The 16,075-nt window shown below is 43.1% G+C and overlaps 1 protein-coding gene across 4 annotated transcripts in view; it reads right to left on the reverse strand.

Annotated features, from left to right (window-relative positions):
* Window positions 1–962: 962 nt before the first annotated feature.
* The window catches only part of LOC113486757 (myosin-13), a 36,311-nt gene continuing 21,198 nt past the window's right edge, over window positions 963–16,075 (reverse strand). For all 4 annotated transcript variants that reach the window (XM_026860980.1, XM_026860981.1, XM_026860982.1 and 1 more), the window contains 18 exons: window positions 15,573–15,815; window positions 13,828–14,004; window positions 13,044–13,189; window positions 12,867–12,957; window positions 11,690–12,079; window positions 11,473–11,599; window positions 10,955–11,073; window positions 10,058–10,254; window positions 9,372–9,555; window positions 8,377–8,542; window positions 7,454–7,578; window positions 5,187–5,495; window positions 4,897–5,100; window positions 4,690–4,815; window positions 3,395–3,565; window positions 1,731–1,835; window positions 1,556–1,651; window positions 963–1,106 (listed from right to left, as the gene is read on the reverse strand). In XM_026860980.1, the coding sequence (XP_026716781.1) occupies window positions 963–1,106; window positions 1,556–1,651; window positions 1,731–1,835; window positions 3,395–3,565; window positions 4,690–4,815; window positions 4,897–5,100; window positions 5,187–5,495; window positions 7,454–7,578; window positions 8,377–8,542; window positions 9,372–9,555; window positions 10,058–10,254; window positions 10,955–11,073; window positions 11,473–11,599; window positions 11,690–12,079; window positions 12,867–12,957; window positions 13,044–13,189; window positions 13,828–14,004; window positions 15,573–15,815 (3,120 nt within the window). The remainder of the gene's footprint in view (window positions 1,107–1,555; window positions 1,652–1,730; window positions 1,836–3,394; window positions 3,566–4,689; window positions 4,816–4,896; window positions 5,101–5,186; window positions 5,496–7,453; window positions 7,579–8,376; window positions 8,543–9,371; window positions 9,556–10,057; window positions 10,255–10,954; window positions 11,074–11,472; window positions 11,600–11,689; window positions 12,080–12,866; window positions 12,958–13,043; window positions 13,190–13,827; window positions 14,005–15,572; window positions 15,816–16,075) is intronic.

Here is a 16,075-nt window from a genome sequence, read left to right on the forward strand (position 1 = left end):
ATCGTGGCATGTGAGAGTGTGGGCAGGACTAGCCGGCCTGGGGGGTTGGATGGGATGGCAGCTTAAGTCACAGACTGTGTGTTGGTGACCAGGCCGTCCACATCCATCTTGGACAACAGACAATGCCGTGCTGGAGAACAGGCCAGCTGGAGCCAATGGTGGCAGGTAGCCATGGAGCAGGGGAAAAGAAACGGTGAGATGATCTTTGTCAGGTTGTCAGGCAGTGATGGCAGATCACACCTGATGGGCCAGGAGCAGACAAAACACCAGAGAGCCGTGACCGTCACAAAGGACCCTCAGTGTAAATGGATGGCCAGTCTACTGCCAGCCGTGATGACAGGGTACAAACCACAGGAGAATGCTGACGGAACCGCAAACAGAGCCCAAGTAGAGTTGATGAATGCACAAGAGGAGAAAGGACTGACATGGAAGGAGCATTGAGGGGGTGTAAGCAGCAGGTCCTTGGGTCCTGAGGGGAAGCGGGAGGAGGCAGGAACCTTGGCAGTGGTGGCCACCTGATGCACGGCGATGGCATCTGCGCCTGCAGGCAAATACAGACCGAGGAAAACGGCCGGAGCCCCTGGCTGGCGCTGGGACCACCGGCAAGGCGTGCGTGTCCTACTGACAGCGAACATTTAGACATTTTGCAATGAAAAATCTGCAGCTGTTTACGCGCTCCAGAACATTTTTGCTTTTCAGAAACGGTCCCGTTTTTCATGTAGACAATGACGAGCAGCTCCGGCCAGATCCCGCGCTAAGAGCGGCCCGTCCCGCCGCACACCGGGAGCGCTCTGGGACGGGGGATCTGGGACGATGGCGGCGGCTCCGGATAGGTGCCAGTTTCTGGCCTTCCTTTATGAGAATACTCCAGTGCAAGAGTGGGAAGAGTACAGCTGTGGCTGCCAGGTGTTTGGGCAGAGATCTTTGTGGCACTTGCTGCACAGGAACTTCTCCACAGCCCTTCAACTCACCTGTCCTCCAATATCACGACTTCTGGCTCTCAACTTGTTAACCTGACATTCAGCAATATCAGCTCGTTCTTCAGCCTCTTCCAGCTCATGTTGGGTCTTGCGGCACCGTGAGAGATTAGTGTTTGCCTGTTCTTCCTGAAAGTCGTGCAGTGCCATCAGTGACATGGACTCAAACTGACATTGCCCTGTTAGCATTAACCAGACACCCCTATGGCTGTGCCATGGTAACAGCACCTACTTGTTAGCCTCACAGCTACAGCCCTGTCTTGCCAACGCTGTGCATTTCTATCTACTACTGTCAACAACATGAGCACTCAGCTGGGGACAGAACAATTAGTCCTGCTCAATTCCAGCTGGGAAAATTGGCTATTGTGGCTTCAGAAGTGCAGTAACTCTGGGATAATTACAGCTGTGTCTGCTCTGTTTTGAGCCAAAAGTCTACGAGGTTAGAAATATTCAAAGGCAGTGGCCATAGCTGCCCTATCAAACTGGGCATTCAATTATTTTAGTGAACTTGGGAACCCAGACCTTTTGGAAATCTCCACCCAGGGCCCACAAAGATTTAAGAAGAGTCCCGCACTCACAGCTTCCTCAGCCTGTTTCTTATATGCTTTCACTTTTAACTGTAGCTTGTCCACCAGGTCCTGGAGCCGGAGAATATTTTTCTTATCCTCTTCAGACTGTGGGAAGTGAAGATCAAGTCAGCCTCGAAAGATGGAGTGAGGTGGTGCACATAAGAGGGCAGAGGATTTGAAATACCTGGTAAGTGAGCTCCTTCAGCCTTTGCTCATACTTGCGAGCACCTTTCAGTGACTCTATTCCTCGCTTCTGCTCGGCATCAAGCTCATTTTCTAACTCATTAATCTGAAACACAGTATCATGGTGAAGACAGCAAACTTCCAGGAATGGCTGCTGATCCTGCTGTAGGATACTAGGAACCAGGGCTCTGTGGACTAAGGCTGCAGGGAGAAAGTGGCAGTGCAAGGCAGCTTCCTTCAGCTGCTTGAGCAAGACTAGCAAAAAACTGCTCACCATAGTATATTAATAGTGACATAGTGTGTGAATTCATAGTTATTTATAGAAGGAACTTAGCTGTGCATACCTGGGGCATATATAATCAAAATTAGACTTAAATCTGTCAAAGAGGAAATTGAAACGGGGAAGGGAGGGTTCTGTCAATGTTCACCAGGTAAATGGGGAAAATCTGTCCAGCTCATCATCTGAATAGTCCTTAACAACCTCCCATAGCTCCATACCTCTTCTGCAGTGTATATAAGTCAAACCTGGGCACCAAAGCTTTTATTTCTGTGTGGATATTTCCTTGAAAAGCCAAGAGCATCTAATTCCTCATCAGTTGTGCTGTATTTTGGAAAAGTAACATTTGAAGAGCATAGGAAGTGGGTCAGGCAAATGGTCCATCTAGCTTGCCTCTGGGAGTGGCAGCAGCATATACTATTTAGGGACAGCATGGAAACCTGGCACTATCTACTGCCCTCACACTTGTCCAGGCTCCACAGTCATTAGATTAGAGGTATAAAGTGGCATATCTATGCCTGTTCCCTTAAGTATGTCTGTAAACCTGCCGATTTCTAATCTCGTTTTGAACCTTCTAACAGCTGCATCTACAGCCTCCCATGGCAACAGGGTCCAGATTTTCACTGCCCACTCCGTTAAGTACTTCCTTTTATTTATTTTAAACTGATCTCCAGGTGAAGATGTCCCGATCTGCACCATGTGTCCTTACTTCTCATATTGTGCATTTTGATGAATAACCATTCAGAATACATCTTGGTCTCTGCTATCATGATTCTGTAAACTCTGACAGCATCCTCCTCATCCATCTCCTCTCCAAACAGAAAAGTCTATTTGTCTCTCCTCATAGAACCCCCACCCAGTCAGCTGCCATTCCGTCTATGCATCTTTGTCAGGTCCATCTTCAGTTGCACTGACCAGAACTGCACTTGGTACATTTAATATAGTGACAAGTGATGGTCTGTCTTGTTCTCAGTGGCTTTTCTAACGAAGCCCCAAATTTTTTCTCTTCTCAATTTTTGCTTCTACTGTGCATTGAACAAACCATTTCTGAGGTCTGTCGTGGATGAGACACAGATGTCTGTGCTCAGCCATGATTTCCAGTTCCAAGTTCATCCCCAGATAAGTATGTTTTAAATTATTTTTCCCTAGATAAGTTACCATATGTTTCTACCCTGATGTTCATCGGTCACCATTTTTGCTCACTCAGCTTTTATGAGGTCATTCTCAAGTTCCTCACCCACAGTGCAACATTTGACCGCTTAGTGTAATTCTCATCAAACCTGCTGGAGATACCTGGGGTTGTCCCTGTTGTAACCTTCCCAAGAGGTTCCAGCAACCAAGGGCCCACTCAGGAACATGACCTTAGCCTACCCTAGTCTTCACCATACCCTCGCCTCCAGCTTCTGGAGTTGCTTCTTTCCTCCCTTCAGTGCCAACTGCTCGGCCTCATCCAGACGGTGCTGCAGGTCCTTCACCATCTGTTCCAGATTCCTCTTCATCCTCTCCAGGTGGGCACTGGTGTCCTGCTCCTTCTTCAGCTCTTCGGCCATCATGGCTGCCTGGTTGTAGTGCACAGGTATGTTACAAATATGCCTCCCCATCCCTGGCAGTTCTGTGCTCTCCCTGGGAGCAAGGCCCAGCTTCACGTTGGTGTATGGCTCTCCACTCAGCGCCCGTGGCTGTGCTAAGAGTATGTCATGTAAAGAGGATCACTGTTTCTCATTGTCTGTATTTCTAAAACTGCTCTGCCTCGGAGAACCAGCAGGGTTGATGACAAGAAAAAAATAATTAGGGCATGCAAATAACTCAGTACCAGAGTTTCATTTTTTTAAGAGTCAGTGGAAATTAGGGGCATCTTGAAGTACCACCAGCTAGCACTCTGCATCTCTGGCTCTCAAATGATTTTGAATATTTGGCCATTTGGTGCCTAAGCAGTTTTTGCCAATGAAATGACCCCAAGTATTTCAAACTACAGTGAAAAGCTTGTCCTTGCAGAGAACCCAGGATGGATAGCTGTCACCAATGTGACAGGGCAGAGAGGGCAGAGGGGAACCTGCAGCCCTGCCACTGCCATGCAACCAGAACTAGACACAGCACTTCAGACCCAAGTGTGCCATGACTGGATGCAATAGTGTAACCATTTTCTGTTTCATTTTCATACACCTTTCCTAAGTAGTCCTAAGATTTGTTTCTTCTGATGCTGTGAAACTAGCCTTGTTTAAATGAAACATTTCTATTCCCTCTTTTTATTTCTTACATGTCTAGAATTTATATAGAAGCATGTCTGATTTTAATCTTAATTTCTGCTTTTCTGTGCTTTGTCTAAGCAGGACTTGGTTCAGACTACTCTTTTTCTATTACAATTTTGCCACCATCTGTTCTATCCTGACTATTACATTTATCCTGGAAGCAAAAATGAATGTGGGTATGGGGTAGAGGAGAGAGGATGCCTCTTCAGTACAGACTGCTAGCAGAACATGAGTAGAGGACCTAGACTTGAAGGGATCTTCTGTGACAAGCAGTAGGGCAGAGGTTGTGTGAGACCCATGTGGGAGGGATCGTGTGTCACTGATACGTGCTGTTCCTGTGTTGAAGAATTGGCTCTTCTCCACCTGCTGCTGTTCTAAAGTATAAAAGTGACTGTGGTAGTATAACACAGAAGAAAGGCAGCAAGAGGACTCACATCTGTGATTGCTTTCTTTGCTTTCTCCTCTGCATTTCTGGCTTCCTGAATGCTGTCTTCGACTTCATTCTGTAACTGAGTAATATCCACTTCAAGTCTCTTCTTGGTGTTGAGGAGGCTTGTGTTCTGTTGGGACAGTCCGAAGACAGGTCATTCCTACCCCATTTCATGCCCTCACATGTCTATTGTAAAGGAGATACCAAATACCTGCGAGTGGAGAAGCTGCACTCGCTCACTGGCATCCATCAGCTCCTGCTCAGAAACTTTCCGGGCTCGCTCTGTCTGCTCCATGGCAGCTCGCATCTCCTCCATTTCTGTGGTCATCAGATTGTTCCTACGCTCTGCCGTAGCAAGCTGCTCCTTCAGGTCATCATTCTCTCTCAAAGCGTCATCCAAATGGAGCTGGGAATCCTTTGAAGGTGAAAGCACCATGAGATTCAGAGGCAAGCAGAGGGAGTGGCAAAGGCCTGTAGGACAGTAGCTTTTGTGGTCCCTACCTTGAGTTGCCCTTGCACGGCTTTGAGGTGATTCTGTGTCTCTGCTACCTGACAGTTGGCACGGCTCAGCTGTATTTCCACATCATTTAGATCTCCCTCCATCTTCTTTTTCAGCCTCAAAGCATCATTTCTGCTTCTGATCTCAGCATCCAGCATGGTCTGCATAGACTCTAATACCCTCTGGTGATTCCTCTTCAGCTGCTGAATTTCCTCATCTTTCTCTGCACTTGTTCTATCAACATCTGACTTCAGTTGGTTTAGCTCCAGCTGAACACGTAAGATTTTTCCCTCTTCATGTTCTAAAGAGCCCTGTCAGGATTGAAAAATATCAGTGTCCATTACTGGGAAATACCCGTGCAGAACTTTGACCCTTTATGGCCAGTAAGGCAGATATGTTTGCCTTACTATGGACCTTTAGAAAAGTCCTAGCACTGAAATAGCTGACTTCTGTTCCCACACAAGAATTATTATACCTCAGCTGGATAATAATCAGTAATTTAGGAATAAGGCTCCTTAGGAAAATGCCTCTAATATCACAAGGTCTGGGCACTGAGGGCTATGTTGACACTGTAGAGATAACAAAACAGTGAAAACATAAAATAGGACAGCCAAGGCTCATGCTCAGAAGCAGCTTGCCTTCTTTTGTATCTCTGTGCTGAATTTTGCTTAAGGGCTCTGTATTTAGTCCTACCCCAGTGACTGTGAAGGCATGTTGCCCTTCCATACAACCTTTTTCCTCTGATAGTCATATCATCTAGCTTCAGATGTCTAGGAGTTAAAAGCCTGAGACTGGACCTTTACAATCAGTGGACAAAAATAAACACATCCAGAGAATGAAACGGTTGATGTAACCTTGGCATGCTTTTTAAGAACAGCCCTTCCAGAGATGCCTATTTCTCCATTTTGATTCTAGAATAAGCCTATGGTGACTAATTCAGGATTAGACTGTTGACGTTTAGATGCGTAAATTAGAGCAGATGGATTTGCATGGCCACTATAACTCTTGCTCCTACTGCCCACCCTTCTAGTGAAATCTAAAGATTAGAGATGTGTCAGCTGTTTTTTACTTCTTTTTCTACCTAATGGGAGTTACAGAGAAAATAAGGTGAGGCTATTCTTGGTGGTGGACAGCAATAAGACAAAAGCCAAGAGTCAAGAGTTGATACGAGGGAAATCCTGACTGCGTATAAGAATAAAAATGTTTTCCCGTGAGAATGATGCCACACTGGAAAAGGTTGTCCAGCAATACTATAAAATCTACATCCCTGAAAATTATAACGACTAATTAGACAAGGCTTTGAGCAACCTAACATAACTCTGAAGTTAAGCCTGCTTTGAGCAGACAGTTGGACTAAGGACCTCCAGAGAGCCTTTCCAAACTAAGTTAATTCTGTGTCTCTGTGTTTGAGCTATGCCCTAGGTATACCATGGGCAGCTCTGTGAAATGGCCTCAGAGATATTTTGTGGAGAATCAGATATGGTTATACAGAAGTAATAAATGCTTTTCCAAGTGACAATCAGGGCAGATAGGAAAAAAAAGGCAAGAACCCAGACAAGAGGGAACTGAAGGAGCTGCAATCTGGCATGGACTGGGCAAAGAGTAAGTAAGATTTAAAGTTATGAAGAGCTAAGGAATAGCCAAAGAAAGTAAGACAGAGAAATCCTGGAATTGTGGGACCTGGTATGCAGCTTGCATCAGCAAAGCACGTCAGTGTACCGGTGGCACCTCAAGATTCAGCTGATTCACAGCAACCTCTCTATCTTCATCAGAATTCATGTCCTGTGGACTGACTCCTCTTTGAATGTCTTACTAACTCCCAGTCATTGGAAGTGGAGGAACTGAAAAAATATTATTTTAATTCTCATCAGCATTCAGCTTTCTTTGAACAGGTGGTGACATCAAGAGGGCTTTTAAGTATGGATTAGACATGCTCTGAAAACATCCTTGATGAATTTGACTAGAAAACAAAAATTGTCAGAGTTTTGAAATACAAAATACCTTTCTTCAGCCTTCCACAGGAGAAAATTCAAACAAGTGGTGCAAAATGAGCTCAATTTTAGTCTGAGACTGAGGTTTTTTGTGCATGATCCCACAATAAGGAATGCCACACTGGTATGGGAGAGGAGCAGTCCCTAGGCTATTCGGTCTGTTTGTGCTCTCATAGTGCACCTTTGTGACAGTATCAGGATAAGCAGAAATATATAATTTCAAATTTTCTCCATTCATGATCTCTCTAAAAACAAGCCCCCTTACTGAGGACACTTGCCTCTGCTTCTTCTAATGATGCTTGTAGGTCATACTTTTCTCTCTCAATTTGCTTCTTTGCTTTCTCCAGTCCATGATTAACTTTTCCAGATTCAGCAATCTGTTCAGTCAGATCAGAAATTTCCTCTGCAACACAGAGAACACAAAACTCATTTTAGATGATGTTGTCAATGGCACCTACAATTGCTGTTTAGCAGTGGGAGTGACAAAAGACATAATAATGTAACGTGATGCATCAGTTAGGAGAAATAGTAGGCCGTGTCTCATGTGCAGTCTTTATTTCTGACTACCTGCTATTTCCAGTTCAGTGTGCAGTTTGAAAATGAGAGGGACCAAATGAAGTGAGCTCAGAGAATGATGTCAAATTCCGCTGGATAGTAAAATTATGTCTCCAGAGAGAGTCCTGTTTGATTTCTCTCTTTATCCTCAGATACTCCCCAGGGATCATTCTGCTCACAAAATGGAACTGAGTTGTGATTATACAGTTAGTTTGCTTATTAAATGCCAATCTGTTGTACCACAGCTGCATGGTCCTTCAATAGTCAGGAGATAGACAACAGCACTCCAGATTTTTTCTAATGGTAATGACTGAAGTAATCTGAAAAAAAAAATAGTATCTGGTTTCATCATCATTTCTGTCCATTCAGTTAATTGGATCCCTATACATGAGTGGGATTATGATGGTGTGAAGAAGTAGAAGGTGGGAATACCATGAGGAAATAGCATTCTGTAAAGAGCAGTTAGGCATATGCTTACAGGTGACTTTGTGATCAGCTGAAGAGGAAAGAAAGTTGCCTAACCTGAGCTTTGTGGGAAAGTCATAGAGAACAAAACTCTGGGAAGAAGCAGAGCTCTGGTAGCCCAGAAACATGGAAGTATTTTAGGAGTCATGGTGGATCCCTGCTGATAGAGATCTGAACTTACGCCGGAGGTTCTTGTTCTCCCGTCTGACAGTCTCAGCCTGGTCAAGCATTTCTTCATAGGCATTCTTCATCCGGAAGATTTCAGTGCTAAGAGAACGAGACTCCTTCTGGGCAGCTTCTAGTTCAGCCTGACTCTCCTGGTACTTCTGTTTCCATTCAACCAGGAGCTGGAATGACAGGAGCATAAGAATGACCCATTCTGCAACACTCTTGTCTCTGCACATTTACAGGACAAGAACCCGAGAGGTATGGCCTGCCTTAAAATCTTTTGCTCTGGGCTATTCTCTGCCTGTGACAATCGATTCAATGTGATACATTGGGTGGAAGCCCCAAACTCTCAGGCAATAGTTTGGTTTGACACCAGCCCGGACACAACGTGGTTAGTCCAAATGAGACTGTGTGAGCCTTTTTATCATTGCAGGAGACAGTGGTCTTGCATTCAGCCCACCAAGAAAGATCACGTTTTACCGATTGTCTTCTGAGTTTGATACCAGTGACCCACAGGGCATCTTTTTTAGTACATTCACCTATTTCAGTCACACAAGGCTGGGCCAAGGCACAGGGCTATGCAACGCGATTTGGTCAAATGGTGTTGATTCTTTTAAGTGTTACTAAAGGCAGTGGAAGCTGAGGCTCTGACTAACCCAAATGCAGGGCTGGCAGACTAGCACCAGGTGAAAGTCAGAGCTTGTTAGCTTCCATGTGAGTACTTACTCAGTCTGCTTGATCAAAGACTACATATGGATCCTTTCAGTCACCCTTGCAAAGACTTCATGCTTTTTGAAGCTATCAGAAATCTGTTATTTGCTGTGGTCATTTGGGGTCACTCCCACTGTGACATTATCATTACTATATGTTCTGTTACGTGCTCCTTACCATCGATTTGCTTTGGATAAAAATTAATTTATCTTACTGTGAGTGCAGAACTTTCATGATTTCAGAATTTGGCCTGGCCTATCTAATGGTGTTCAGATCTGGCAGGCTCTTTGAATGAACCTTGTCGAAATTCTTCTGCTTTTTATCAAATGCTGCACAGGCTGCGTTTGACCTTTCCATGTCAATCATGAGGTCATCCACTTCCCCCTGCAGCCTCTGCTTTGTCTTCTCCAGTGAAGCACACTTTGAGTTGACAGCCTCAATCTGCTCCTCCGACTCATGCAGGTGCTGAGCAAGCTTCTTTCTGTAAGATGAGACAATCATTGCTGAGAGAAGGAAAATTCTGACTTTCTCAGAAAAAGGACAGGAAGGGAATTTGTAATGGGAGAGGTGGTCAGAGAGAGCAATGTTGTGAACAGAGAACATCAGTAGGAGCCTGGGATGACACAGCATGCTGGAGTGGTGCATAGGCAAGGAGAATACTTACCCAAGGGGTAGACTGTACCAATGTGAAGAGGAACCAGAAACACGCTTTCAATATTGCCAGTGTTAAGAATAAGATTTTTCAACTACTATGATTAACTGCATCGTTAATGCACTGGAATTCTCATTTCTGTAGACACTCCCAAGCCTCTACTCCTTCTCCTCCTTCAGACCTCTATTCACTCCCCTTTTCACTCCTAACACATTACAAAACACATTGCTCTGCATATTCCCACTACAAGCATATTCTGTTTTCCTCCAGTTCCTTCTTACATTTATACTTAAATATCCTTCTACTTGCTCCAGACCATCCTTCCACGTACTTGGCCTCCTCCAGCTCCTCTGTGCGCTGGATAGCATCCGTCTCGTATTTGGTTCTCCACTGGGCCACCTCGCTGTTGGCCTTGGACAGGGCACGCTGCAGCTCCCCCTTGGCTTCCTGCTCCTCCTCGTATTGTTCCCGCAGCAAGTCACAGTCATGGCGAGCTGACTGCAAGGCGTGGGCCAGGGCGTTCTTGGCCTGGGTAGTTAAATTTATAAAATTAGCAAAATATTAATAATTTGTGACTGGATTTTTTTACTGTATTTTGATAAAACCTCCACATCTCACAGCCCATGTGCAACAGTTGCTAGAGTAAGAGAAGGAGCAAAGTGAATAACATTAGGTACTCTGAGTTTCAGACATGATGTTGTTAAACAAGATCAGGCACTTGTCCAGTCTGTCTGGCATGCTGCCTCTCAAACACATCTGCACCAAGTGCTTCAGGCACAGACACAAGAAATCCAGCAACAGACAAGGTGGGAATTATCTGTCAAGAAGTTTCCCTGTAAGATTTTCAGGCAGAGTTTGGTGTTTATCTGAAGGTGGAAGAGTCTTTAAACTGTTTTGTCATATCTAACCCTGGGTACACTCCTGCTCTCTGTCCTTTTTTTTTTGGCTGCTACTGTTTTCTTTGCCCCAGTGATTTCCTGTAGCAGTAATGTATGCACAGAAAGCTATTTTCATTCATTTCTCTCATGTTTTTGAACTTCAGAAAGCATGATGAGAAGGACTTAAACTGTCTTCCTTATTTAATTTCTAATCTCTCTTCTCTGTGTTATACTCCAAGGAAAAGTTCAAAAGTTTCACTTTTCTGATGTCTCCACATTTCTCTCAGAAATCTTACTGGTTTAGCCCATTGGTTTATTTTACAATTTGTTGGTCCAAATTAAAACATCACCTTATTTTCTTCCTCTAGTTGCCTCTTCAGCTCTTCAGTCTGCTGAGTGAAAGCATATTTGCCTCGAGTCAATTGAGAAATCAAGGACTCCTTCTCCTCCAGTTGCCCAGTAAGTTCATCTAATGAGAAAATGTTTATTTTTTTAGACAGGGATGCAAGACATAAAACATATGAATGGAAAGTGGTTACAAGATAAAATGTGGTAAAATGAAGGGAGAGTAGCCATTTCATTCCCACCAGTAGGAAAAGGGTATCAAAGAGAAATGTTCTGGTAACATCAAAGGAATGTGCATGAACTGACCACAAACTCATACCTTCATTTTGATTGACAGTACTTCTTTTAGTTTGGTTTTATGTTTCCTTGGGTGGAGTTTCTATGACTGCCACCAGAAGGAAATTGTACAGTCTGAGTTTTGTTCAGATCACCCAGTGATTAATATATTACAAAATACACAGGCATTCAGAAAACATATTTTAGTACTTGTCACAGGGCTATTGCATTTCATCTAAGGACACACCATTCTCAGTCTGTAGACGTGCTTTATGTGTGTTCAGATCATTAATTAGTCGAATATGTTCATCGTCTTTGGTTCTGACTTCACTGTACTGGTCTTCAAGAGCTCGGCACATCTTTTCCAGGTTGCTCTGTTAAGAGATAGAAAGCATATCCTTCAGCATTGTTCAGAACAGTGGTAGCAATGATATGATGATTTGTGTTTCTTCCTGGACAACAACCTTGGCTTTGGAGACAGACTCCATGTTACTGGCCAAGTCGTCAATCTCCATCTTCAGCTCACTCTTCTCCTTCTCCAGCTTCTGCTTCACGCGTTGCAGGTTGTCGATCTGCTCCCCAAGTTCAGCTGTGCTGTCCGCGTGCTTCTTCCGCAGGGCGGCAGCCGTGGCTTCGTGCTGCAGCGTGGCCTCTTCGAGGTCACGGCGCATCTTCTGAAATTCTGCCTCACGCTTCTTGTTCATCTCGATCTGAGCTGCTGTAGCCCCTCCTGCTTCTTCCAGGTGCTTGCTGATCTCCTCTAGCTCCCTCGAGAGGTCAACTAGCTGCTTTTCAGTTTTTGCACGACTTGCACGTTCAGCTTCAATTTCTTCCTCCAGTTCCTCTATTCGAGCCTGTGAAAGTTAATCGGTTAAATGAGGACTTCTGAATAGAGAGATTTGAAATTATCATGAAGGAATAAAGACCATTCACATCCATTTATGTCAGCATAGAAAGTGAAGCACCACTAGAACCTTCACTGAATTGTGTTTTAGGATGTACAGTATTCAGTTTTTGAACAGCACTGAATGTAAAATCTGGTATTTAATTTTATGTTAGCACTCAGAATGGTTTTCTTGTCTTACAAACAATATAGTATTGCACTTTTCTGAAGAAATATGGTCGTGTCACTGGCACATGTAAAGGGATGTGAGTTTCTTTTAGAAATTTTCCAAATGTCAGGCCAAAAGAAAGCAGTGTCTTCTCTCCATCAGCAAATAAGTTGGAAGGAACTTTGAGATGAGCAACCACAGGATAATAGCACTTGAAGAGAACTGTCTTCCTGGTGCTGCATTTAGAAGGTGATCCCTGACCTGATCATGACAGATTATGTCACATTCTATTGTTTTCTTAGAAAAGTCATTCTCAGTGGCTTCAACTACTGTCTTAACTCAGTACCCAATGCATTTTCAAAGCCTGCCACAAGCTCCACTTAAGAAATTTCTTACACAGTTATGTATAATTAGAGGCCAGAGTTTCTCTAAATGTGCCCTGAGATGGGAACAGAGCCCAGAGTCCATGTTAATTGTTTTATTCATGTGTAGCAAAATATTTTTATAGAACAGGCTAAAAATAAATATCAATTAATTCTAAGGAACTCATACTTGGCTATTAAAAATATCAGTAACTCTTAGACTTTACCTGAAGCTCCTTAATTTTCTTTTGCAGCTGAGAAATTTGAGCTAACTCATCTTCACTTTTACTTTGCAACTGGCTGATTTCAAAATCCTTTCTGTTAAAGAACAGGAATGCAAATTCAATATGGTTAAGATAAAATCTGAATTTTAGAATTCAGAGCATAAGAAGTCAGTGCAATACTTTTTTAGTCTGTCATCCATCTGTTGCTTATCTTTTTCCAGATCCATGATGGAATCCTGAGACATTTTCAGGTCTCCCTCCAGTTTTCTCTTTGCTCTCTCAAGGTCCATTCGTAGTTTCTTCTCTTGTTCCAGAGATCCTTCAAGCTAAAACACATAAAACATACTTAAACACATATATTGTACTTTGGAAGTAACTATTCTTGATATAAAAATATAACTAGAGATGGAAATTGATGGATAGAGAAGACAATCAGATCCTCTATATACACCTGTGCTACAATCTCACTGCAGTCAGAGCTGCCATTTTATTTTGGTTTAGATATTAAACTGTCCACAGCTTGGCTATGCATAATTGAAATTCAAGTTTTTGAAAAATACAGAAATTAAATTTCTCCAGTGGCTGCAGTTCCTAGCATATGGACTTTTAAGTGTTGACAAATTCCTGGTGTTCATATCTTCCTGGAGTATGTCCACACTGCACAGTAAGAGACCACGAATAACTCTGCAGCAAACTTGAAACTGCCAGATATCCTACTCTAGCTAATTAAAATGGGGCACAAAAGTCTATAATGCTGAAATACCCAATGGTGAACATAGTTTAAATAGACAGGGAAAGATGAAAGATATACTGGATTCCACAGTACCCTGACAACTGGCAATAATTTATTAGCTGAAAGCTGGCTTGGCTGCTTTAAGTGTTGCTTATACTCCCAACTACAGATTTCTAGTCTCTTCTAATCTGTCACAGCATACACCTACACAACGCAAAAACCTTTTCTTACATCATCTACTTCCTGCTCCAGTTTGGTCTTGGTTTTGGTGAGTGTGCTGACTTTGTCCTCCTCAACTTGCAAGTCATCCAGTGTCTGCTGGTGGGCTTCCTGGAGGGTCTTTTTCTCCTTAGTCAGTTTAGAAATATTTTCATCCAGAGCTGCCATCTCATCAGTAAGATTCTTAACCTGTTAGACAGCCAGCATCCATACTGTGAGGAAGTGCCCTGAAAAATGACAGGCTGAGAACACAGTGAGTTCATCCTTGCAAAGTCTTATATGGATGTAGCCAAAATTCTCTCCACAGAAGGTCTATATTGTTCATGATGAGGGTAGCAACAAGTGTTATGCCTGACAGTCACACCGCTTTGGTCCTGCAATGGTAGGAATTCTTGCTTCAGTTATTTTTGACTACCAGCCCTATCCTGCTGAATTCTGTAGTGGAACATGTGTAGATCTTCTCTTGCCTCTCCAAGATTTTCCCACTGGGATTTACAAAAGGCCTCTGAGTTGCTTTTGCTCAAAAAATTTATTTCCTGCATGTGATACATGTGCTAGGCAAACAGCTATAGATTCTCAGCAAGTGAGGTTCTTTAAAAAGATATTATTAAGTGCCAAGCATCGTCAAAGATATGTTTTCTGTAAAAGTGAAAGGAACACAATAACATGACAAAGACCCTTATGCCCTTGGAACAGGTGATTATGAGTTTAGGGCAGGAGCTTCTAACTGGGCTGCTGGACATCCCAGCTCTGCTAGCTTTATCTTGGGAACTTACTCCTTGTACTTCAGTGAAAACCAGAAACCTTATCTCAAAGACATCAGGCGCTGTGCATTAACCTCCCTGATCCTTGCTTCTCATTTGTCTCATTGGGATGGGAAAGTCTGACAGTAGGGATAAGGAAAGTCCACTCTGCTAAGTGCTTTAGCTATATGGCTCTGATATCTTGACAAGATAGTCCCTCATCCTAATATGCAGCACCAGCTAGATTTCCTCTAAGCATTAGTATGGAAATGTCCAACATAACTGCAATTGCAGACTTAGGATCCAGTATTGTTCTCGGTGATGGCCATGAAGAGAACCTCAAGTTTGTAATTATATCTCTGCTAATATTGTTTCCACAGCAAGACAGAACACTGTCATCACAGATGTGGGCTTTTAAATTCTAACACATATATCTCAGTTCTGTCTCTGATAGTTGAGATGATGTACATGAAGAGACCTGTGCTTTTACTGGGATCCAAATGAGTTAATGACCACACCATATAGACCCTCCTTGCTACACCGACAGTCTGAACCTAAGAAGTCAAGAACTCTCATTGTATTGTCAAGTCTCCTAGCTGAGACCTGGGTTTCTTAAATCTAAGACAACTATAAGAAAACATTAGACATCTGCAAAATCAGTTCCCAATGCATATGAGAAAGGACCAGAATAGCCATTTGTGCTGAGCTACTCACAAGCATACATAATCCTCCATTATCCACAGGACACACAAATATACTGGTTCCTTATGACTGCAAATAGCCAAATATGATAATTCTCTATCAAGAAACATACAACCTCTTAACTCCTTTTGAAGTGTCACAGAAAATATATTTTTCCTAAGAGAAAATTATATTTTTAACAAAAAATGGCAATACTTCTCCCCTATGCCTTGGTCATATATCACTTTCATTCAGAGCACTTAAGAATGACCACAGCTTTCCACAAAATGGAAAAATGTCTGGGGAAGAATAATTCCCTGATTTCTCTGTTACCTTATTCTCTGTTGCATGCTTTTCCTTTTCCACTTTGACCAGAGTCAGTTCAAGATCATCAATATCTTTCTTCAGCTCAAAGCATTCATCTTCAAGTTTCCTCTTCTTTGCTGTCAGTTCAGCATTTGTCTCCTCTTCATCCTCTATTCTTTCACTGAGTTCTTTAATTTTAGCTTCCAGCTGGATTTTGCTTTTGATGAGTCCTTCACATCTCTCTTCAGCATCAGCTAGACTTTCACTCTCCTGTCAAAACATATTGAAGGCACATTATATTTATTGTAAAAATTACAAAAGGCAACATATGTTGTTCAAGCGCCATCTCCAGGAAATTGATTACATTAGTCAGGGAAGAATTTCCTATGCAAATCACAGTAATGCACACGATTCAATCGTGAGGGAATTGTCCTGCTCAGTCATGGCTAGGAAAGTAGACCATAATCCCGTGGTAGAGACCCTTCATTTCAGCTGGTCAGATGGTTTGACTGCCATACCATGCAACAGAC

The sequence above is a fragment of the Athene cunicularia genome (assembly GCF_003259725.1).
Source record: "Athene cunicularia isolate RWA chromosome 18 unlocalized genomic scaffold, athCun1 chr18_part1, whole genome shotgun sequence".
NCBI lineage: Eukaryota > Metazoa > Chordata > Aves > Strigiformes > Strigidae > Athene > Athene cunicularia.